This window comes from Poecilia reticulata, linkage group LG3, assembly GCF_000633615.1.
Source record: "Poecilia reticulata strain Guanapo linkage group LG3, Guppy_female_1.0+MT, whole genome shotgun sequence".
NCBI lineage: Eukaryota > Metazoa > Chordata > Actinopteri > Cyprinodontiformes > Poeciliidae > Poecilia > Poecilia reticulata.
This window is the reverse complement of record NC_024333.1, coordinates 33472588-33497284: the sequence shown is the minus strand read 5'-3', so window position 1 is coordinate 33497284 and position 24697 is coordinate 33472588. Positions and strand designations below refer to the sequence as shown.

The 24697-nt window shown below is 40.0% G+C and overlaps 1 protein-coding gene across 1 annotated transcript in view; it reads left to right on the top strand.

Moving 5' to 3' along the window:
* Positions 1-24697, top strand: part of otog (otogelin) — a 70174-nt gene that overhangs the window by 16029 nt on the left and 29448 nt on the right. The window contains exons 12-29 of the mRNA XM_017303888.1: positions 1511-1636; positions 1743-1851; positions 2957-3003; positions 4936-5081; positions 6266-6398; positions 7875-8052; positions 10993-11117; positions 12018-12230; positions 12314-12479; positions 15197-15271; positions 15753-15796; positions 15872-16037; positions 21616-21723; positions 22226-22364; positions 23249-23383; positions 23458-23604; positions 23684-23803; positions 24309-24432. Of these exons, the coding sequence (XP_017159377.1) occupies positions 1511-1636; positions 1743-1851; positions 2957-3003; positions 4936-5081; positions 6266-6398; positions 7875-8052; positions 10993-11117; positions 12018-12230; positions 12314-12479; positions 15197-15271; positions 15753-15796; positions 15872-16037; positions 21616-21723; positions 22226-22364; positions 23249-23383; positions 23458-23604; positions 23684-23803; positions 24309-24432 (2301 nt within the window). The remainder of the gene's footprint in view (positions 1-1510; positions 1637-1742; positions 1852-2956; positions 3004-4935; positions 5082-6265; positions 6399-7874; positions 8053-10992; positions 11118-12017; positions 12231-12313; positions 12480-15196; positions 15272-15752; positions 15797-15871; positions 16038-21615; positions 21724-22225; positions 22365-23248; positions 23384-23457; positions 23605-23683; positions 23804-24308; positions 24433-24697) is intronic.

The following is a 24697-nucleotide window of genomic DNA, read 5'->3' as shown; positions in this document are numbered from 1 at the left end:
AGTTTTAGTTAAAACGCTGTTTAACAAGGGTACTCAAAACCTCTGAGTTTTAGTTAAAACGTTGTTTAACAAGGGTAACTTTAGTTAAACGACGTTTAACTGGGTCGTTTTCCAGGGGGCTTTACATCATTAAAACGTAGAAAAGAAATAAAAAGAAATTTATAAACATTAAAGACATCATGTGACATTAAAAAGAGATAAAAAAAACCCCCAAAACCTGAGAGTTTTAGTTAAAACGCTGTTTAACAAGGATACTCAAAACCTCAGATGTAGCCCTTTTAAAATTCACCTACGTTTCTGTAGCTGACTCCAACTTCTAGGTTTTTAGTTGAACTCCGCCAACTGGGACTCTAAACCCTGCAGAACTGTAGTTATACGTCGTTTAACTGGGACGTTAAAGTATGCTTCTTTAGGACACCAGTCATATGTACAGAAATGTGACTGGTATCACTAAACTGCACACAGTAACTGCATTTAATCCTGTTTTCACATTTATTGATATTCTCAATAATAAAAAAAAACTTTGGTGAAAATTGTAAAATTAAAAATCCTAAGGATATGGACATAGTAGTAATTGGAATTTATTGTGACAACATAAATCAAAATCAATATCCACCCCTATCTAGTAGTGGATTAGAAACCTCTTAGAACTTCCGTATGTCCCGATTCCGAATCCAAGTCCTTTGATTTTGATTATTAGCCGATCCAAGACTTCAAAGATACATTTAAAAATCTAAGAGCGAAGAAACAAATCCAGAAAGTACGTTATTTTTTATTTGATCCACTTTATTTATCATTTAGCAGAACACTGAGTTTGCGTGAATAAAATGCAAGTAATTATTTTGGCTTTGGTTGTTTAAAAAAAAAAAAACATAACATTGTTTGGCAACCGCCAAGGATAATCGGGATGTTTGCGCATGCGTGTTTACATCCTCTCTTCTCTATCACAGGCTGTGGCACGACAATAGCGCTGCTCTCATTGCTCGCTGTAACTGCACAGATTTTTGGCCGTTTTGTTGTTTATGTCCCCAGACAAAGTTGCTAGACTTGTAGCTAGTCACTTTTTAAAAAATAAAGTCGTTAGAGGGGTCACTAAATTCGGCTAAGACGTAGCTAAGTTAGCAGCTGTGTTCCCACTTCAAGCTAATGCCCATCTATGCTAATGCCTATTTTGCTTCACTTTACGGCAGTCACTGCTGCAAAGTGCTGCGCATGTGATGTTTCCAGACAGTCTGACTGGTGTGACTCCTTACCACCACATAAAGGTAGATATTAACTGTTGTTAATAGTATTTAGGTTTAAAAATAATTATACATATCAAACTGATTCCTGATCCGGATGTACGCCGGATTTTGATCGAATCTAGACCACGATTTCCAATCACGTGATCGGATCGGGACATCCCTAGTTCTTAATGCCCTGCAGGTATTTCTTGAGAAAAACAGTCAGGATCAGTCCATTTGTGACTGTTTCAAGTCAAAATGTTTTGAAACTCTTTTTCTGTGACCAGTGAAGCAGTGTCCTCTGGGGCTGCAGTACAGGGAATGCATCAGCTGCTGCCCAGAGACATGCAACCTGGAGCGGACATGCATAGACAGCAAGCTGGCCTGCTTAGATGGATGCTACTGTCCTGAAGGTAAACTGTTGGATGCATTATTCAACACAAGTTTTTCCGACTTATGTTTTCACAGTAGCTTATTATATTTTTTTAATTCCTGAGTTTTCTCTGTATGTGTCCCCAGGTCTGATTTATGAGGAAGGGAGTTGTGTGGCCCCGGCTGACTGTCCCTGTGAATACCACGGCATGTTTTATCCCTCTGGACAAACTCTGCAGGAAGAATGCAACAACTGGTGAGCATCAAATAACTTCTCCCTGCTGCTTTTTCTTAAATATTTTGGGTTTTACTGTTTCAAAGTATTGCATTGAAAACTTTTCGATGTTAATTTAAATTTAAGGCTGGAGGATATGACGGAAAAACGTATCACCKTATAAGGGTTTTGTATCYGTCARTACACTGCAAAAACATCAAATATTACMRAGTATWTATYAGTACACTTGAAATAAGAGAAAAKGAACTTAGAAGTAGCTTTTYAGCAAAATAAGGAGTTTGTTTTAAGTCTATAAACTTAAAACAAGTTCATATTGATGAAAATATTCCAAATCCAAGTCCTTTGGATTCTGAAAACATGTGAACAAAACATTTTTCACATGTTTTCACTTTAACATGTGAAAAATGTCTTATGAGTGAAAACTAGCACTTTTGTGTATAAATATTAAGGAATTAATGACTTAAAATAAGCTCCTATATCTAGATAAAAATTTAGTTGTAAGTTAGTTTATCTTATTTCAAGTGTACAAATATATTTGCACTAAAAACTTGACAAAAAAAAAACAAGGTAAGATTTTGTGTTTTTGCAGATTATAGATAGTTATTGATTAGCGTTTTGTTTTAAATATCTGAAACGTTCCTGTTTTATCCACAGTTTTAATTCCAGACCKTAAACTGCTACTACTACCACTCAGCAGGTTGTTGCTAAGTAACCAGAGGTTACTCTCCAAGTTGTTGCTAGGTTACCAAAGAGTGAGCGAGTTAAAGCAGCTAAAGTCAGAAAAGAGGTGATCCAAGTTAAAAAATTTAGTTTATTTGTTATAAGTTATCAAATTAAGTTTATCCAAGTAGATATATTAAATTAGTTAAGTTAAACAAAAGTAAATGAATTTARTTTTAGAAAACTTAATTTGAATATATTTAACAAACTAACTCAATGTTTAAGTTGGACATTCTTGTCCATGGGTTACATTTTTTTATTCCTGCAAACAGAATCTGCTCTTTTCCTAACAGCTGCATTCGGTCCCTTTAATCTGCTGGGATCTGACCGCCTGTGTGTCCAGTTTCTGCCGGTAATCCTGCCATTAGCTCAGCCTTTCATGTGGATTTCTCTGCTCTCTTTGCAGCACATGTGAGGGTGGAGTGTGGAACTGCACCGACCACACATGCCCAGGTTTGTGCTTTTCCTCCAACTGCATGCAATAATGACTTTTTAATTAATAAAGGTCATACAAGAAGAACTGATTTTCATAGTTTGTAAATGCTTTACAGYAAGGTTGCAGCTAACGATCGTTTTAGTGTCGAATATTCTTTAGATTATTCTGGCGATTAATTGATTAAATTAAAATTCATATTCAAAAATACACAAAAAACAACATTTTACCAAGTATTTTAGATCTAGTTTCTAATGCAAATATCTTATTACACTGGAAATAAGACAAAACAAACTTAAAAGTAACTTTTCAGCAAGACATAGGAGCGCATTTAAAAAAAAAAAATCCTTAGTATTGATTAAAAAGTAGATGATTTAACTTATAACTAGTCCCTTTTTATCATTTTAAGGGAATTATTTTCATAAAATAARCTCACATTGCTGAAAAAGTTAGTTTGGTCTTATTCCAATTGTTCTAAGATATTTGGGTTCTACTTTACAACTAGAAAATACCTGAAGAAATTTAAATAGGGCCTGCTGAAATGTGCATGTCACTTCAGAYCCAGCACTGTATCTATAGCTCACAATGCTGGACTTCACCTTTTTAAGTATCAGGATCATATCTGTGCAATACTGTCATAGTGAACATGTTCACCACCAAAGAGCAATGACTGGAGCATTTGCCACGTCTATCACCATAATGCTAAAGCTGATCTGTTTCGCAGCTAYAGTACAAGAGCTGAACCACATGCACATTGAAAATTTGTCCGGGACTGACGACTGTAAGTCTCACACATATCGTTCTCACTCACGGTCCAAAATAAAAAACATACAGTCGGTAATTCTTTATTTCTAAAAAAATGTTCAGCCTTCACACTAAGGATTTTAATTCACACTCAAAAATTCAGAGAAATAATTTTATCTAAGCAAAATATGAATAGTCACAGGAAATATATATTCTTCCCACAATGCATTGTGAGACCTCTTTCTGCTCACTGCGGCTCTCTGGGACCCGTTGCTATGGTAATTAATTATGTGCAGCTGGGCTGACTCTCTCTGTCAGACAGTATGCTAGAGACAGAGTTTCTATACTTGTGAGACACCCAGTGTCGGTCTCAAGGACGCTGACAAAAAACCAAAAGCCCTAGCAAATTTTTGAAAACATTTTACGGGAGCAGGCCCGTGTATCTATGTCATGACCAACTTTTAGACCAATAGGGCGATATTTATGCCTGTGAGAGGCAGTTAAAAAGAGTTTTGGAGTCAGAAATCCACTGTGCTGTGTGTGGGTTTCAGAGAGAAAGATTACAGATTCTGTGAGACACTCKGCCTCAAATTTTCTCATTTTTATCAATTTATGTCRTCATTTCAACTCAWAATCCCACTAAAAGTAAAAGCTCCCTTCTCGGGATCAAGCCGCACGTTTTGATACCACTTTTGTGGGGGTTATTATTATTATCGGTCACGGAAGAATAATAAATAATAAAGAGACATTCTATTAGGTGTAGCTCAATAAGTTCCTGCTTTGCATTGCATAGCAGGCCCTAATAAGGCTCTTCTTATAAATGCTAATAAGTATGTTATTAATTAATCTCTAAGCATTTCATTATGGAAAGTGAAGGGTGAGAAGGAGACAAAATCTGCCAGTTTCTTGCCAAATAGTGAACCAAATCTGTTCCCCTATGTATTTTATTTACACTAAACATTTCTACCTTGTAAGCACAATAAGCATTTAGCATACAGCCTCCTTCTCACCCTTACTTAATGGATAATAAACAGTTACTAATGATTTATGAAGTGCTTATAGATTAATTCTRTAAACGTTTTATTAGTCATYTGTCAGGGAAGCCTTACTGTCTATTTGCACTAGAAACTAGGCAACAATAATTAGTAAGATGTTGTGTTTTTGCATATTCGTGTGCAGAAGTAAAGTTGAAAAATGCTTTTTTCCAGGGGAATGCTCGGTTACAGGCGATATGTACTTCCAGTCGTTTGACGGGAGGATSTTCACCTTCCCTGCGACATGTCAGTACGTCCTCGCCAAAAGTCGCAACTCAGGGAAATTCGCCGTCACCATCCAGAACGCCCCCTGCGGAGCCGTGAGTCACTCCTAACCTGATATTTCTTTTACTGCGGCTCCTGTTGGCTCGGGTTGCAATTTGTCCATCATGTAGATCATATCAGAATTTAAGTGCTCAATAATCCCTGCTGAGTCGAGGGTTTTGACTGCAGGAGTAGATAATCAGCAAGAAAAGTGACAAAAGACTGAGGGCTTCTTCTCCTCTCCGCTGGGTTTCCCAGCAGAGCGAGGGAGAGGTGAGATATAAGATGTCCCACTCATCAGAGCAGAGACCTCTAACAGCCAGCAGGATTAGCTTATCTGGCCCGACTGACAGAGCCGTGGGAGAGGGAGGGGCGGCGGCTCTGGACAGAGAGGAGGTTATGYAGGAGAAGCAGGAGGTGAATGATGGGAAGGGGAGGTAAAAGTGGGGAGGGTAGAGGTGGGCGCTAAAACCTCTGGGCTGTGGAGCCACTTATGAAAGGAACGATTCATCTGAAAACATCAGAGCACTTCAGAAGCGAAAGTGATGCAGCTTTTATCATTTAAATCGGCGGATTTTACACTACAGGTGACCTGTTATGCTTCCTTAAACATGTTAGGAAAGGTTTATTCACTTTACAAAACATTTTTATTACAGTTTTTCACATAATCATTCTTAAATAATGAGATTTTAGTCTGCTCWGTGCTTCCTTAGTGCATTTGAAATAAGACAAAACTAACTTACAGTAACTTTAAAGYAAGAAATAAGAGCTTATTTAAAGAGTGAATAAATCTTGAATATTGATTAAAAASTTCTGGCAGATTATTTGTTGTTGTTGTAAGTAAAATAATCTGCCAGTGCGACTAGTACTTTCTTATCAATATTAAGGAAATATTAAAACAAGCTCTTATATCTTGCTGAAAAGTGCCTTGTAAGWTAATATTGTCTTATTTCACTAAACGTGCACTAAGATAGTTGCACTAGAAACTAGACTTAAAAAAGCGGCAGTTTGCACAGACCCGTTTCCAACAGCCACAACCTGGATTTCTGTCTTATTCCAGAAGAAAAGTGTATTTGTTGTTGCTAAATGCTGTATTTGTTGTTGCTTAAAGGTCCATATCCACATTATCTCATTTTGTGGGACAGAGTTTTTCATCCTGACTGCTTTTGTACTTTTGCTCTCTTTGTGTCTCCTGAATCTTCTTCTGTTTGGGAAAACGTCCATCTTGTCTCGATTGCAGAATCTAGACGGGGCCTGCATCCAATCAGTTAACCTGGTCATTGACGAGGATCCAAGGACTGAGATCACACTGAGTCACGTCGGCGAGGTCTTCATGGCCGGCCAGTACCGCGTCTCGCTGCCCTATTCTGACGGTACTGTCCCTCGTCTTTCATCGCCGTCCGCCATTGTCTCGTCCAGGACTCTTTCAGCACTCATGCTGGAGGCAGATTGAATGACAGCTGTGCTATTGAGGAAATATTTTCCCAATGCAGAGCTGTTCAGTTCCTGCATTGTGAGCAGAAAATGCCGTCCCCTCTGAGTGTTGCTCTCATTACACGCCGGCGTCTTGGTGGTCAAATCAATGCTCTTTTGTGTGTCTTATGTGAAGCTGCGTGATACTTGATACATAAATGAATAACATCAACATTTATACTTTATGTTCTGTCCCAGGAGCTGGCTGATAACATCCTCTGTCTGTGTAACCAACAATCATAACTCCACTAGATTAATAAAAATAAATTCAAATAAATGCAAGAATAAATGACRTATTKTAATTACAAAATAAATYGAGTTCAATACRGTTAAAGGAAACTCAGATTATCATTTTACRCRGATTGGAAAGATCTTTCCATCTAATGAAKCCYAGAGAGTTACACTGCAAAAACACTAAATCTTATGTTTGGTCTAGTTTYTGGTGCAACTATTTTAGTAAAACAGAACAAACTTAAATGTAACTTTTCAGCAAGATATTTTAAGTCAATAATTCCTTAATTTTGATGAAAAAGTACTACCRTAGTTCCATAGGCAGATTACTTATAGCAAGAGAAAAATGTCTTATTTACTTACAAGTTGCTATATCTTTCTGAAAATTTACTTGTTTTGTCTTATTTCAAGTGTACTAAGATTTTTGCACAGATTTAGCTCAGGGGTGGGCAACTCCAKGCCTGGAGGKCGGTCTCCTGCAACTTTTAGGTGCATCTCTACTTCAACACACCTGAGTCAAATAATGAGGTCGTTAGCAGGACTCTGGAGAACCTGACTGCACTTAGGAGGTGATTCAGCTGTTGGATTCAAGTGTGTTGGACCAGGGAAACGTCTAGAGTTGCAGGACACCGGCCCTCCAGGACCAGGATATTACTCCCCTGGACTAGACCACAAATACTTGGTAGGATTTTGTTTTTGCAGTGTACCTTCTGATTTTAGTTACCCATAAGGCGGCAACAGTGGGATGATTATTGACTGCCCCAAAAGCAGGAAGTGGACTACATCGCAGGGCATTCTGGGTAAATACAACAAAAACAAGCTAATCTAGAGCTAGCGGGAGAAATGGTTTGTGGTCTCTAGCCAAAAACAAAAGAGAAATCCTACATTTTTTGGTTCAAGTTTCATCATGAAGGAAGTTGTGTTCAGTGTCTCATTCAGAGGTTTTTGGGTCTTCAATGGTTTTTGTGTCCAGCGCCCCTACAGGCGAGGAGGGGAACAGGTTTTTAATTAGATTGAATCGTTTGACGATGTGAAAGAGAACGGCAGCAGCTGAAAATGTAATAAATGTTGCAGTTTTGGTCCCTACCTGAGTCTGCCGGACTGTCAGGTGTGGAACCAGCCTTGATGTCCTCGTTCTCCCACAGATATCTTCCACATCCAGGAGCTGTCGTCCATGTTCCTCCAGGTGAGGACGGCGTTCGGCCTGCATCTGCAGTACAGCTGGACGGAGTTTCGTCTCTACCTGCAGGCCGACGAGACGTGGAAAGACGACACGGTGGGGCTGTGCGGCACCTTCAATGGCAACACTCAGGACGACTTCCTGTAAGTGTGTGACGGCTGCCCTTTGACCCCTCCTGCGCCCTCCGTTGACCCTTCCCTCCTCCCTTTTGACGATTAAGAGCGATGGAGCGCGCACTCCTGTTTCAGGTGACAGGAGGGAGGTGAAGTGCTCTTCCCCTCTGTAATGCACACGAGTCGGCATCAAAAGACGCGCTCTCTGATCAGCTCTTTTAGGCCGGCCAGATGAGCGCCCGACTGGACACGCCGCTCCAACAAGGAATTTACTGTTAGTGGAAAAGGGGCTCCACTGTGCCGACCATAATGTGCCGGATGTTGTCTGACAGCTGTAAGTGGATATACATCACCGCCGGTGGCTGAAGGGGCAGCTATAGGAAAACTGAGGCTACAGCCATCCCTTTACATTAAATAGCTGTTTGTGCATAATGTTCACAGGAAGACGGCACCTTTCTGTGGCTAATCTCATTTCAAACAGAAAAATGCAATGAATTATGGGAACTGGACAGGTTGCTGGTGTCACTGTCGTATGGCTGACATCGGAAATGGATCAGAACTTTTTTAACAGATGTCAAATTTTATTCAACTGAAAGTTTATAAAACTGCTAAGTAGGTTTGATCAATAACAATATATATTGAGATAGATACGTGATCAATATCAATACATCTGATAAAACAGTGGTCCCCAACCCCCGGTTAGTGGACCGGTACAGGTCCGTGGACCAATTGGCACCGGGCCGCGCAAGAAATAATTAAATATTTCTGTTTTATGTATTATTTGAGTCTGGAGGATCTTTTATTTTGAAAATCCTTTAACCGGATTCTCTCGGTTACTTGCGCGCCAACACTGAGGCCACAAGCAGCAAAATGAGTAAGAAACAAATCAGATGTCTTTGGAAAGTTTCTTTGCTGAAGGGGAAAAGGCCCAGAGAAGAGACAGGAGAATGGATTTATCCCGGACCGGTAGGTGAGTCCCACATTACAAGCCGCTCTGCGTAACATGCGGCGACCGGCTGCTAATGAGGCAATGAAGCTTCAAGCTGCTTTGCCACGTAGAGACCAACAGGCTGTGGATATAAGCAACACTTCGGGTGTTATTGTTTCTCATCACTCCCAGATGGGACCGTCTTGTTGCAGAGAAACAAGCTCAGGGCTTCGTTAGTCATTATTGTGAGTTAAAATTTTCGCGAAAATAAAATGTTCGTTTTTGTGGCGCATCTGTATCTTATTTTGAAGAGATATATAAACGTTACCATAGCGACCAGAGTYAGAGYGTTTGGGCAGTGGTCGAGAGGAGATGAGTAGAGCTTGTGAGTCTTAAGTCTGGTTTAGATGGAAAGATTTAAGAATTGTCGGCCGATTCTCCAAATCTCTGTGACCACAGAGCTGATAAAAGTCCAACAGGTTCGATCGGTTCGTGTCTCCAGCCACACGGCAGGAACCGATTCCAGTAATGAACATCACGATTCCAGAAGAAAATCCACAAAACTCCCACCATAGCATACGGGAATTTAGAATAACCAAACACGGATGACGATGTAGAAGCAGTAGTGATAGTTTGTGGAGTCATTTTAAGAGATAAAAGACGTAATAAAAAGAAAAGGTGGTGGATAAAAGACGACGGAAGCAGCCGCTCTATTTGCTGCCCTATGATTTGGAGGTGACTGTTTTTTTACAGTTAACATTTTTAACTGAATAAACATAAACATATATAATAATGACCTTTAGATTTAATAATAAACATTTCCACATATCATCTCCGATATCCACCGGACTCTCAGTTGCGCGATATGTCAGCTGTTTGGGATTCCCCTCTGTTCTGACGTCACCGCGCTTTCTGATTGGCTACCTGTCACATTCAGCAGGTCGTATTCTCGTTCCCAGACAAGAAAAACCCCACAGGCTGCAATAAAAAGTCCAAGACAACCCAAATTGGGTATATTCAGGATTTAGCGGGAACACCAACATGCAGAGGCCTTATCTGACGGTTCACGCCCCTCCCACTCCCCGAATATTCAATATATAGAATTGGAACTCCAATCCAGAATCGCTTGGCATTCTGGGACATGTAGGCAGAGGAAAGGCTTTACTACTTTACTAATATTTTAATATTACTATAATATTACTGTAATATCACTTTATTTATTTATTTATTACACAAATTTATTTTTTATTTGTGTGATAAATTTCTTCTTCTGGGACCTGACTCCGTATTTCGTACCACAAACAATCAAAGGTGACGATAAAAAATCTTTTAATCCTTTAGCTAAGCTAGGTTGTTGGCATCAACCAACTCTCTCACTCTCTGGTTACCTAGCAACTCATTCATTCTTTGGTTACCTAGCAACAACTTGCTGAGGAACTGAGTCATAACTGCTTAAAAATTGAAATAATGGGATGGAATGGAAACTGTGGATAAAACAGGAAACAGTTTGGCAGTATTTCAGATATCTAGAACAAAAAAACTAATCAATAATTATCAGAATCGACTGATTAGAAATACCTATGTTATGGTACATTTTTTTTATATCGTCCAGCCCTGCAGCTAAGTAAATCATTGTAGGAGAAGCTAAGTGCTAAGCATTTTCAAAGTTAGCAAAAATGCTAATGCGCTAAAAGAGAACTGCACTGCAAAAACGCAAAATCTTACCGAGTATTTTTTGTCGAGTTTCTCACGAAAATATCTTGGTGCACTTAAAAAATTTTAAATAACTTTTCAAAAAGAGACAGGAGGTTTTTTAAAATCAATAATTCCTTGGATCTACTTCCACTGGTAGATGTTCTTACTTGTAGCATAAAAAAAATGTCAGAATGCCAGAATAATCTCCCAGTGGAACCAGTACGTTTAAAAAAAATCAGTATTAAGGAAGAATGACTTCTCCAACTTGTGTAAGTCTGCTGTGAAGAACCCAGATTATTGTTTTAAGGTCTGATGACGCTCAATGTGGTGATCTGGATCTCCTGCAGATCTCCCTCAGGAATGATCGAGAGCACCCCTCACCTGTTTGGAAATGCCTGGAAGGTGTCGTCAGCCTGCTCCCTCAGCCTGAGCTCGCCTCCACTCGACCCCTGTGACACCCACCAGCAGGCCGGTTCGTTTCTCTAATTCATGTTTCTGTCGACTGAAGAGGTTAATCATGCTAAATATCTGATTCTGTTTCCTTCTTTGACCCATTTCCAGGGGTTAAATATAAATTTGGGAAATGCAGCGCTTCATTTACTTTACATTTCCCATCAGTTGTTTAGCTGATTTTATTAATACGTCGTCGTGATGGAATTTGTACCATTTTAATATAACAATGTATAATTTCACACAAGGTGTTCTGGGTTTTCCGTAAAATGCAGGGACTTATCTGAGACTCTGGGATGAAATATAATGCAGTTAGTTTGCGTTTATATCTATGTAGTGATTGTGCGCCCCCTGAAATGCCGCCCTGGGTAACTTCCTGTATGCCTCATATCTTTAACCAGCACTAATCAGAGTGATTTCTTTTTAGAAAAGTTAATCTGTAAAAGGATAAACATTGGTGATTYGAATCTGTTGTCATGGAAATTAAACGCCGAGTGAAGTTTAGTGATGCTGGCTGTAATTAGCGCAGSTAGCGTAGCTAAAACTGTGCGTATTTGCATTGAACCTAAAGATYCCCACTTTAACTCTGAGATTTACAAAAGGGGCCCAACATTTTTGAATCCAGCATATTTTACGACACACTGTAGCTTAAACTCAAAAGCAATTTCACTGGACTCTAAAGCTGTTTTCAGTAGCAAAATTTCAAAATTTTGCTACTGAAAATAAAAKATGAAGTATTTCTATTAAGTATCATCTGCAAAACTTCAAATGTATKYATTCGGTTACATGSTGTAATAATTCAACAACGCCTCCAGGTCTGAACCTTAAAACTCTGTACTGGGAAAGTTGCATAGCGGGAAATGAAGTGATGTGAGAACCGTGATGAAACCCTCGTTCCTGTGTTTCCCCCGGCGRCGCTCAGTGACCTACGCCTCGGAGATGTGTGACATCCTGAACCAGGACCTGTTCGCCGCCTGTCATGAGTACCTGAGCCCAACGCCGTTCCACCTGCAGTGCCGCGCAGACACCTGCAGGTGCGGCACGCCCTGCCTCTGCTCCGCCCTGGCTCACTACGCTCGGCACTGCCGCAGGTTCTCCATCATCGTCGACTTCCGGGCGCACGTATCGGACTGTGGTGAGGATTCGGGAAAAAGATCTTTCATTTCTGCTTTTCTTACCATAATTCTAACTTCATTATGAAACTTCGTCCTCGCCCAGCTGTCGCCTGTCCTGCCACCATGCAGTATGGCACCTGTGTGTCGACCTGCCAGCGCCGCTGCTCCTCCCTGTCCGTCCCGCAGCACTGTGGGGGCGACTGCGAGGAGGGCTGCGTCTGCCCCCAGGGCTCCTTCTACAACCACCGAACACACACCTGTGTGCACAGGTATGACCACCAGTTCTCAGCCTGCTCAGTTCTCCAGAATGAGCTGCTTTATCAGAACAATTATTCACTTAAAACAAGCTCCAATATCTTGCTGAAAAGTTATTTGTACATTAGTTTTATATAATATATATGCGCCAGAAACTAAACCAAAAATACTTGGAAATATTTTGTGTTTTTGCAGTGAAACACTTGACTTTTTCAGTAGCCTTGGTACAGAACACCGTGGTGAAACCAGCTGACCAAACCTTCTGCTGGAGTTCTGCTTGGGTTGCTAGGTAACGGGCTGGGCTTAGCTAGGGTTGCTAGGTAACGGGCTGGGCTTAGCTAGGGTTGCTAGGTAACGGGCTGGGCTTAGCTNGGGTTGCTAGGTAACGGGCTGGGCTTAGCTAGGGTTGCTAGGTAACGGGCTGGGCTTAGCTCGGGTTGCTAGGTAACGGGCTGGGCTTAGCTCGGGTTGCTAGGTAACGGCAGAATGCCTGTGGAATGTGACTCAACAATTGTGAGGCTTTTGAAATGGCTCCAAAAAACATTAACTTGTTGCCAAAAAACTGCTGGGTGTTTTTTTTTTTTTTAAAGCGCTTGAACTGTTTTTACACTGTAAAAACGCAAAATCCAACCAAGTAATTTTGTTACACTTAGAATAAGCAAAACTAACTTACAAGTTATTTTGAGTTTGTTTCAAGTTAATAATTTCTTGATTTTGACATTTAACATTTTTACGATGTTATAAGGAAAATAATTTGCTAGAACTTTTTCTTCAATGTTACAGAATTATTGACTCAAAACAAACTCCTGTTTTTTGCTGAAATGTTTCTTGTACGTTAGTTTTGTTTTATTTCAAGGGTACTATGATATTTCTAAATAAAATGTAATTATTTCTCACTTTTATATTTAAGTATAAATATAAAAGTAAGATTATGTGTTTCTTTGCATATTCCATCTGCATTAGAAACTAGACATAAAACAATACTTGGTAAGAGTTTGTGTTTTTGCAGTGTATTTCTCCAGCTTTAGGTTTTCCTTCAGTTCCTGCAGTCGTTACAGTTACCTGTCTGCCTAATTTATTTGGTGTGAGTTAGTTTTTCTGTCGTTTAACTTGGTTTATATGCCTTCCTGATGCGTTTTGCTGAAAATCGTTTGGGTGTCGAGTGAGGAGTTTGAACCTCCGCCTTTGTGTTGGCTGCTGGAGCAGCTCCAGCGTTTTCCTTGCAGACGGCTGCTGAGCTGGAAGCTCTCCACCAAACAAACCCTCTCAGAGTGATATTTGTATCTGCTCTGGATCTGGGGTCAGCCCTTAAGTGGAAAGCCTTGTCGAGCTCGAGGACCCCCATAATTGCGCTCTGCCTTTCAGCGTGCTCCGCCCTGGAAGACTCGCAGCCTAATTCCTCTTAAATGTCCCGGGTTTTTACATCCCACTGCAGCGCGGTGCCTTACTTAGCATGTGATAGAGTTACACCTAGGAATCCACCCTGAAACCCCCTTTTCATTCCCGCTCGGGCCGGGAAGACACAGATATCTGATAACCAGTGAGAAAGAGTTTGTAGTACAGAGGCTGATTTGACTTTAAACTGGATGCAGTTTAACGTCATGTATGGTTTCTGTACGTTTTTATTTTTATTAGTCTCTCTTTTAAGGAGGYTTTCTCATTGAATCAAACATTTCCTAAACTTTTCTTACAGTTAATGGTTTGTTTAGGGAAACACAAAGCTCACTGTATCAACTCTTCACACGTTTAGATAGATTCATCATATTTGAATCTCCGTAAAGATTTTTTCTACACAATTCTTGTTTTATTACAGCATTAGGCCCATACTAGGAACAAATAAAAAAAACTAAACAGTAAAATTAAGAGAATAAAGTCATAATATTAAGAGAATCACGTATGAGAATAAAGTCAACATTATATAAGAATAAATTTATAATATTTCAATTATGAGGATAAAGAATGAAGAATAAATATATCTGTTTTTGTAATTATTTARAAAATGTTTGGCCCCAATACTCCATTGTTTTTTCTTCTAATATTATATTTATTTTTGTTCTATTTTCCAGAATTTGATTAAAGTTACAMATTTCTGCAAGTTGGTTTTATTACTTTCTTTATTTTGCCACTGCAAAAAATGCTAAATCTTACCATGTATTTTTAGTCGATGGTAATATTTAATAATATTTTATTACACTTGAAATAAGATGAAACTAATTTAAAAGTAACTTTTCAGCAGTTTGTTTTAAGTAAATAATTCCTTAGTATTAATAAAAATTCAGTTTCCTGTGGTGGAATTAATAMATTTTAATCAATACCTAGTAATTATTGATTTAAAACAAACTCTTACATTTTGCTGAAACGTTTCTTGTAAGTTWTTWTTATTTTTTTTTAAGTGAACTAAGATATTTGCACTAAAAATTATAAAAAGAWWMTCAGTAGGATTTGGTGTTTTTTGCAGTGGAGAAGCAAAAAACACCAAATTGTGTTATATTTTTATCATGTGAAGCATTTTGAACTCTATTGTTGATTTGATGCTAAACTAGAATTTAATTAGGATATATGTAACTGAACAACTGGAGTGTTTTAATTGGACCTGTTAGTTTTGTAAAATGCATTAGTGGTGCATTTGAGTGACATTCCTGAACTGGAGGACGCTGCAGTGAAGTAATGACCTTTTATTTYATGGTTTTTAATGTTCTTGTTGTCATACCGTCCTCCTGTTCCTCCWCAGGTCCGAGTGTCCCTGCAGTTTCCTCGGAGCCGACTACGAACCCGGAGACGTGATCTTGACATCAGCAGGTGTTCAGTAAGATCTTCTCCAAAGTTTCTTTCTCACAAGATGCTTCAGGTTTCCAGGTTTTTATTGTCTTCAGTYAAACCACAAAATGAGAATAATCCTGGTTTTAAACAGTCTGGAAAGGATTAARATTGAATTAAACATAGAATAAAAACATAATAATGATTTCCAGGYTCAGTAAATTTAAATTTTGATGCTTTAGYGTTTTTATGGGAGATTTTTCTGAATGTTGCTGAAGAGAAACATTGTAGAAGCTGTCGACSTTTTAGCATTTCAGCATTTCATACTATTGCCTTTGGCCAACAGTATGGTTGTATGATAGCATTATGCTAGCATGCTAGATGATGCTATCAGCATTATCCTATCATAATGCTAGCATAATGCTATCATTTCATWATGCTAGCATACAGYCATGTTTCTGCCCACWTTCATTCTTCTTTAAAATGTGTTAATGTTTGAATGTGTAACATACCCTGATGTTCCCCTACAGACTGTGTCTTAATGGTAAACTGGTTCCTCAGACTGGAGAAACTGGTAAGATGATTCCCTGACTCAGTTTTTAGTGCTTTGGACGTTTTGGCTGACATTTTGACTTTTGACTTTCTGCAGACAGGCTTTGCCCGCCGGGTCAGCTCCAYCTGAACTGCTCAGACGGGGAGAACAGCCAATCAGCAGGAAGGGGCGTGGCCTGTGAGCACACCTGTGAGTCCTACCTRYTGAACATCACCTGCTCTGCGCATGAGCCCTGCGTCTCTGGCTGTGCCTGTCCGCCTGGGTGAGTTAGCAGCTTGATTTATTATGAATGGAAGCTCATGAAAATGATCAAACTCCAAACTGGACCAGTCTGGAGTTTGGTTCTGCAYAMCCAGAACCAAACATGGAGAAGSTGCATTCAGCTYCTRTGYGCCACACATYTGKAAYACACTAAAAGAAAACTGCAAAACTGCAGAAACACTGATTCATTTAAATCCAGACTAAAAACCCACCTGCTTAGAGCTGCCTTTGATTAATAATAAAAGAAACATCGACCAACACATGATGTACATTAATRATTTTTATTATCKTTCTCATCAAATGGTGTTTATGTGACTTTTTATTTTTGTGTTTTTATGATGTAAAGCACTTCTTCCTCTCTCTTCTTCCTGAAATTTGCTGTACAAATAAACTTGATTGATTTAAATAAACCTGGCTCTATTTAAAAAGTAAATGCTTCCTAAATCTTACTGTTTCTGCCACGTATGGTGTTGGTTCTGGTGTTGGTTAGGATTCTCTGATTCATCCGTTGGGAGACAGAAAAGTCTTTAAAGCCGGTRGATGATGCAGACAGACAACCTTAGGTCTGTTTCAGTTCACTGATCCCTGTAATCCTTCCCGGTTTGTTAGATGCATCTGTTCATTTTGAACCTGGATAAGTGGTTTAGGTTTTCAGGTTCATTTGAAACACAACAAGATGCTGTGAAAAGGTCAGAGATGTGCAGAGATGCCTCATCTAAGACGTGTAAAGCTGACTGGCGTTTCTGTTCGACACATTAAACGAGACGACCTTTACGGTGACATCAGACTCTGGACCCGATGGTCAGGCCTTGATAAGAGCGGTTAATAACTTGCTGAAACCTGAGAGGGGACGCATTTAGGGGTAAATATGGCCACAAAGATGCTTCATTGGTGGTCAGCGATGATTCAGCTCTAATGAAGAGACTAAAGGTTGTGAGGTTACATCAACCTGAATCACAGTTTTGGTTTCTGCTTTGATGCTAAAGGTGACCTATTATGGTTCCTCCAACAGCTTAGGATGGGTCTGAGTGCGAAAGAGAACATGTTTATTACGTTTTTTGTACAAAATGATTCTTAGATAGTGAGATTCTAGTTTGGTTCTGCAGAATCAGCTGTTTTTGGGCCTCTATCACTTTAAATGTAAGAAGCTGCTGCTGGCCACGCCTCCAAAACTCAACGTTTACACTCACATGTTAAAATAGCTGCAAACAGATGCACAGTTATACAACTGTACATATTTGAAAAGCAGAAGTAGAGCCTCCTGCACAATCAACAAGAATGCATCAAGTGGTTTCTGGCTGGTAAGTCAAAAACAAAACACTTGTCTTTTCCAGCAGCCATTGTACAGAGCATAGAGCAATAAAACCAGCGGACTATATCTTAACTGAGATTTTCAAAGCTCCTATATCTTGCTGAAACATTACTTGTAAGTTAGCTTGTCTTATTTCAAGCATTCTGAGATGTTGGTACTAGAAACTGGACATAAATACTTTGTAAGACTTTGTGTTTTTACAGTGAAACCTAAAAAGAAGGAGCTCAGTTGAARCTTTTAAACTRTTATTCACAGCCATTTCATAAAAACTCTGTTTGGAGAAGAGCTAAGAAAACTCTCAAGCATCATGCTGTGGGACTGTTTATCTGCTCCAGCTTCACCTCAGATCTACAGATGTGGTGCTGATAATTGGACAAAGGGGACAATGACCCTGAACTCTGGATAAAATGTCCATGCGTTGTGTTTAAAAGCTGGGTTAGTTACAGGAAACCAACAGAGTTGTTGGTTTTTATGTCAGTCTGAACAGAGGTTTGCGTTGGGTTCCTCTCAGACAAAGTGGATCTCCTGAAAACGCCGATTTTTGCTGATTTTGGCGCTATCTGCTTAGCTGAGGGACTGAAAATAGTCCAACACAAAGCAAGGCTTTAGTTTAAGAAGTAAAAAAAAACAAAGATAAAAATTGAAAAGCAACCTCAACTCGTCTGTGTGGTATTTATCTGCAGCAGGACTTTGAAACCTCTAATGGGGAATAATTAGCTGCCGTGTTGACTGAGGACCCCATTGTGTTTTCTTCGTTCACAAAGGAACACTTTGTTTATGATCAAAATGTCGACCATTCATTCCCTCGTTCTGTGTCAGCTGACCTCATATAAACCTGAACTTTTAGGTCCAAAACAGAAGCCTGCGGTTTCCTGGAATTTGGTATCAGTTTCAGTTTATATGTACACATCATGCTGGGCAAAAGTCTTAAACCCCCCCGACTTTTTCTAGACTYTTCAACCAGTTTTGGTCAATCGTTCTCCAAACTGCCTGATAGTTTTCAAAAGTTTCTCCACTGGCTTCAMCTTTTTTAAGTCAGGATTTTTGACTTAGTCCTTAAACCTGATCATTTTAGGAACAATGTTTCTCTCATTAATCCAGGCATTTCTAGACTTCTTGTTGCGAGACCATGACAGCAGACTGTGCAGCGTCTGCTTAAAAGTGAGGAAAATTATCGAAGAGCAGGTGTGTGATTGCAAACAAATACAATTACCACCAGATAAACATTATCTGTAAGAAATTAATGCTAAAAACTGGTAAAAATCCAGGAAAGACTTAAGAGATGCAAACCTTCCTAAAGGAGACGGTAGATGCTTTAATGCCAAGGAACAACCAGCAAACAGAAAACAATAAAACAGTAATGAACAGTCATTATTAAATTAAAGCGTCTTCGATTAAACATTGTTTTTGCTTGTTAAGTATGTCAAAGGAATTGGAAGAAATACTTAAAGATAATATTATTGTACTGAAATTAAAATGGTGTTTTCAGTGGACATAGTTCAATAAAATTAGAGTCTTGAATCAAAAATTACGGCACAAATGTAGTAAAAATTCAGAAGAATTGTAAATATTTCCAATGCTAACTTTCAGCTAAATATCTGCAAGAAAACAGTTTTCTGTCAGAAAACTAATTGGCCTGAACCACAGTTGGGTCGTAACTAGTTACATTTACCTGAGTAACTTTTTGGAAAATATTTATTTTTAGGAGTATTTTTACTACGCTGTACTTTTTACTTCAGTAATTTTATAAGTATTTCTAGTATAATTTCTGRATTTTCTACCCGCTGAATGAAAAACAAACATGTTTTAACCAAACATTCACCAGACTCACACCTGCAGTTTCTGTTAAAGTTTCATCAGTTTTTTTATTGAAATAAACTGATTTAGAAACATTTTCTTAATTTTTTTTGTACTTGTATGAATTATCGTCATTTTGGTAACAGAATTTCCACTGAACTTTACATTTCTGATGATGTAATTTTAAATATGAATCGATTAATAAATTGATCAGTTACTACTTGAATGGATTTTTTCCAAATATTTTTTACTCTTACTTGAGTAATTTCTTTGACGGCTACTTTTTATTTTTACTTGAGTAAAAATATGTYGAAGTAGTTTTGAACACAGTTTTTGGAAACGGTGATACACGGTGGTGRCCGAGTCATGCTGTGGGATTTTCTTCAGGAGATAATTACAATCCTGGAAGAAAACCCRTTAGAATCAGCTGGGGACTTGAGACCAATTGAGAATCTGTGGTTCCGACTAGAGATGCAAATATTTAATTTCTAATTAAATGTACAAATCTTTGCTTTGATTTTGTGATRACAATTTAGACGAGGTAACTTCTTACCCCTGTTGAGATCAAGTTTGCGCTTTTACATTGTCCCATGAAATTAAATTCACCCCGACCGGCTGTAGCTGTGAGGATTTATGGGTGACATGTTGGTAGGTCGGCAGGATAAGTGATCGCAGAATCTTTGATCAGAGTAATCAATACGGCCGCTTGGCGCGCAGATAAAGGAAGCTGTTAGCGGCGTTTTATCTGTCGTGTAACTCTACTCAGATGAACCTCGGGTTTATGGCGGCACCATTCAGTGTGTCACGTCATTGTCTGCTGCCTCGCCAGTGGATGTAGCTCAACTCTGCATATTACAAGATACTTATCAGCCTGGTGCTGCAGAGTGGAGGAGAGCAAATGCAGGCATCCAGACAAAGACTGGTTTTCTCCCTCTATCTCTGAGAATCCTAATTGTCTGGATTTCTCATGTAGCGAACGAGTGTTATTCCTTTTTATTCACAGCTGCCCACCCTTGAAGCTCTCTTTCATTTGCTGRARTGWTCCTGCAGTGGAAGCCAACATCTGTCAGTGAACTCACAAATGAGKCYAAGCTAGAGGCAAACTCAGACTTCAGATGACAGGAAGTYRGTAGCATCCCTTTACCAAGAGTTTCTTCAGCATTAAGTTATTGGATTCAGTTTTTAGCCATTACCTTCCAACAGTTTGGTTAAAGACCTTTTATTGCTCTCCTCTTTTCRAGATTGTGTTGCAGAGATTTTCCGTTCATGAAAGAAAGCCTTCTGGTAGCGGATGCCAGATCATTTACGGAGGATGCCAAGGAGTTCCCTGGCTAGTGTCCTGACCGTTGTCTTCTTCAAGTACACATGGACCTTTATGGAGTGAAGTTCAGTATTTGGGGGCCCTTAGAGAAAGTGACTCTTATCCCAGCTCTGAACCGTCTTAGCACATTCTGGAAAACACRTCTTGAAGATGCCAGTAGAAGAAAAGCAAAGACTCAGACCTTCCAAAACCAGCCAGCCTTCCTGAAGTCCATTAACACCACAAACAGGATTGGTGACCAGGGAGATCCCTGCCAGAGTCCAAGAGGAACCAGGAACAAACTCCAGAAGATTTATTTACTGATCTAATCCTGGTGGTAATTTAGGACCTARTGAAGGGTCATTCATTCCAGCGAGAATAAAGGCACAGACTTTATTCCAGTTAGTATTGGACTCGGTGTTGCCCAATGTTGGCCGTTTTGTACAGAATATCTTGTTTAGGAGAACCAGTCTGTACTGCTTCTGTTTGCAGATGATGTGGTTCTGTTTGTGWCTCTTTACCTGGAAGGACTGAAGCTGTTTAAAGCCAAATGAAACCACCAGGATGAAGGTTGGAACCAGCAGGTGAAGTGCTGGGAATGAGCTACTGTCATTCGGAGAAGGAGAGATTTATAGGGTGGATAAAGGGATGGATGTCCGAGAGCCAAAGACATTCCTCACCATGAGTTGTGGTGATGGAAATAATGGGATTATAAGAACTAAGGTTCGTCCTTAGGAACAGGGTCAATATCCCAAATGAGTGCAGAATGGTRTCGTCACTCTGCCATGTTTCAAAGAGTCACTGTAGGAGGTTTTTGGAGATTTTCCATTTGCAGTASAAGAGACTGGTCCAGATCCCGTCGTCAATGGAGAGACTTGAACTTGTGGCTCTCTTTGGGGGAGCATTTAGTCTCTTGGTTGAGCTGGATGAGGTATTTCTGGTAAAGGAAGTCCAAAAGTACTCGTTTAACTTGATGTTCCTGTTATMCASTGCTACAGGCGACTGAGCTGACAGACCAGATTTTGTAACTTAACATTTTTTGACAAAAACACGGTGGGAACCCTGCCTACGTCACCTGACTTACACAATCTCTCAGTTGGACCTTGAGCATAATTTCGGTTTGACTTGTTTTAAAACAGGAAGTCCTGACCTCATATTTCCCTTCCCCAGGTTACTGAAACATGGGGATGAGTGCTTTGAGCCTGATGCCTGCCCCTGTTTGTGGAAAGGGAAAGAATATTTCCCTGGCGACCGAGTTTCCTCCCCCTGCTACCAGTGGTACGTATGAAGTATATGACAAGATTATCTCACAGCTTCTTATCAAAAAGTTAAGAATTGCCTCAGAATGAAGACAAATCTCCAACAATGTTCTGCTGCAACGTTTATCCTGACAGCACAGAGTTGTGAGGTTGTCAGAGCAGCAAAAGTTGCCATCTGATATGTGTAATTCTCTGTTATCGGGAGGCAGAGAATAGGCCTTGGAAACAGAGCAGGCCCTTGTACATGTCTCTGATTCCATCTGCTTCAAACCGACCCTGGCTGGTGAAAGAAACCTCCCAGTGATCTCGGTTTTTCTCCCGTCCTTCTCCTTCAAGTTACAGCCAGGGAAGATGATGTAGATGACAGCTTAATGGCACAATTGGCCAATTTACCAGCACTTTTCTGCCTTTGGTAAACCAAAGGCTCTTCACAAATGGAGACGGTTAGAGGTGAAAAGCGGTTCCTGCAGTAAGTGGGAACAAGTTGATGCTAAACCAYTGAAGCTTTTCTTTCCTTGTAGCGTTTGCCAACACGGGATGTTCCAGTGTGTGTTTCGTCCGTGTCCGTCCATGTGCACGACTTACGGTGATCGCCACTACAGGACGTTCGACGGACTGCTGTTTGACTACGTCGGGGCCTGCAAGGTCTATCTTGTTAAGGTACCTAATCATTTCTGCATCTGTTTAAAGGTAAACTGTTCTGCTTCCATAAACAGGATAGGATAGGTCTATMGGCAAAACGGTACATGTTCATTACATTCTTTACACAACCAGAATGCAGCAACTGATTTCTGGATGGTAAGTCAACAACAAAACACTTGTGTTTTCCAGCATCCATTAAAACGGTAAAACCAGCTGACCAAACGTGCTAGATCTTAGCTGGGGTTGCTAGGTAACGGGCTGGGCTTTTCTGGGGTTGCTAGGTAACAGGCTGGGCTTTTCTGGGGTTGCTAGATAACAGGCTGGGCTTTTCTGGGGTTGCTAGGTAACGGGTTGGGCTTTGCTGGGGTTGCTAGGTAACGGGTTGGGCTTTGCCGGGGTTACTAGGTAACGGGCTGGGCTTTGCTGGGGTTGCTAGGTAACGGGCTGGGCTTTGCCGGGGTTACTAGGTAACGGGCTGGGCTTTGCTGGGGTTGCTAGGTAACGGGCTGGGCTTTGCTGGGGTTGCTATGTAACGGGCAGTGCCTGACGATTTGTGACATTTTCTTGGAGTCACAAACATTCTGGAGGTTTTTGAAACAGCTAACACCAAAAAACATGAACTTATTGCCTAAAATTGTCTGTATAGTTTTTTTTTAATCGCTTGGGTTGTTTGTAGCAGCAGCAGAAACTCAATTTGAAGTACAAGAATGTGCAAAATGTGAATTTAGCATAATACTTCCTCTTTAAATGTAGAGATTTGTAACCGATTTTTGCACCACAGCAGCTGAATTGAAACGGATGCTGCCGTTTTGGTTCCCAGTCTGCTGGACTCTGAGGGTGAACTGGTTCCCAGTCTGCTGAAAGGGGGAACACAGTTTAYGTTTGTGTCCTGTCATCCACAGAGCAGCGCTGATGTGATGCTGAGCGTTTTGGTGGAGAACGTCGACTGCTTTGACAGTGGAATCATCTGCAGGAAATCCCTTCTGATCAACATCCGCGGATCTTTCATATMTTTCGACGACGATTCTGGAAAACCAGTAAGCGCCATCTTTGTGTTTTAAACRTTTCCTGTATGAATCAAGAAGGTAACTGGTAACCAAATCCCATGCAGAATCCGTCTAGTGTGATCGACAGGAAGCAGCAGATGTTCATCTGGCCAGCTGGATATTTCACAATAATTCACTTCCCAGAAGAAGACGTGACGGTGCTGTGGGACCGGAAGACAACGGTTCACGTCCAGGTTGGCCCCCGCTGGCAGGTAGGTCTCTGTTTTTACTCTGCTCAGCATGCATGACGATGAGCGGTCAGAGCCAAGTGAGATAACGCAACGTGTCCAGGGGAAACTCAGCGGCCTGTGTGGGAACTTTGACCTGAAGACAATAAACGAAATGCGGACGCCTGACAACATCGACTCGCCGACGCCGCAGGAGTTTGGAAACAGCTGGACGGCCATGGAGGTGAGCGGAGCGTCCTGCAAATACTTTATATTTCACTGTAGAGAAAGATAAAAGTCATTTAATCTCTTCTAGCTGCATGTTTTAACAATTAACTGCGACATTTCATTTAAGATAAAACTGCGTGAGTATTTCCTACGGTGGAGTATTAGGACCATACTGAAAAAAATTAATACATAAATAAAATTATCAGAATAAATTAATACAAAAAGAGTCATATAAGAGTAAAGTCCAAATATTAAGGCTTTATTCTCTTATGAATTTATTCTCATATTATTATGGCTTTTTTTTGTATTATTACAACTTTATCCTCATAATAAAGTTGTAATAATATGAAAATGAAGTCATAGTATTATGAGAGTAAAGTTGTAATATTATGACTTTATTCTGATAATACTACAAGTTTTTTCCATAAGACTTTATTCTTGTAATATTGTAATACTTTGTCCTAATTTTCCCCTAATAAATCTATAAGGCTTGAATTTCCTGTGTGTGTTTGTGTGTTCAGTGTGTGAACAGTCCAGACATCAGACATCCTTGCAGCCTCAGTCCTCTCAGGGAGCCCTTTGCAAAGCGTCAGTGTGGCGTCCTGCTCAGTGAAGTCTTCCAGACCTGCCACCCGGTGGTGAGGAGTGGCGCTACAACACATCTCTGTTTTACTCATTTATCTTCCTGTATGCAACCAGGTTCAAACCCAGTTAAGATCAAGATCTCCTTGTATGACAGGGTTTTAGGATCATTGTAGKCAGAAAAAGAGAGTGCACTTTTTACCAGAAAACTCTTATTTAAATTCAAGATTAATCTCAGAAATTTTCTAGAAAAAACTTGAAAATTTCTGGGCGCCAAAAGTGAAAAATTTGCAAGAAAAAACACAAACATTTCCGAGTTTCAAAAAGC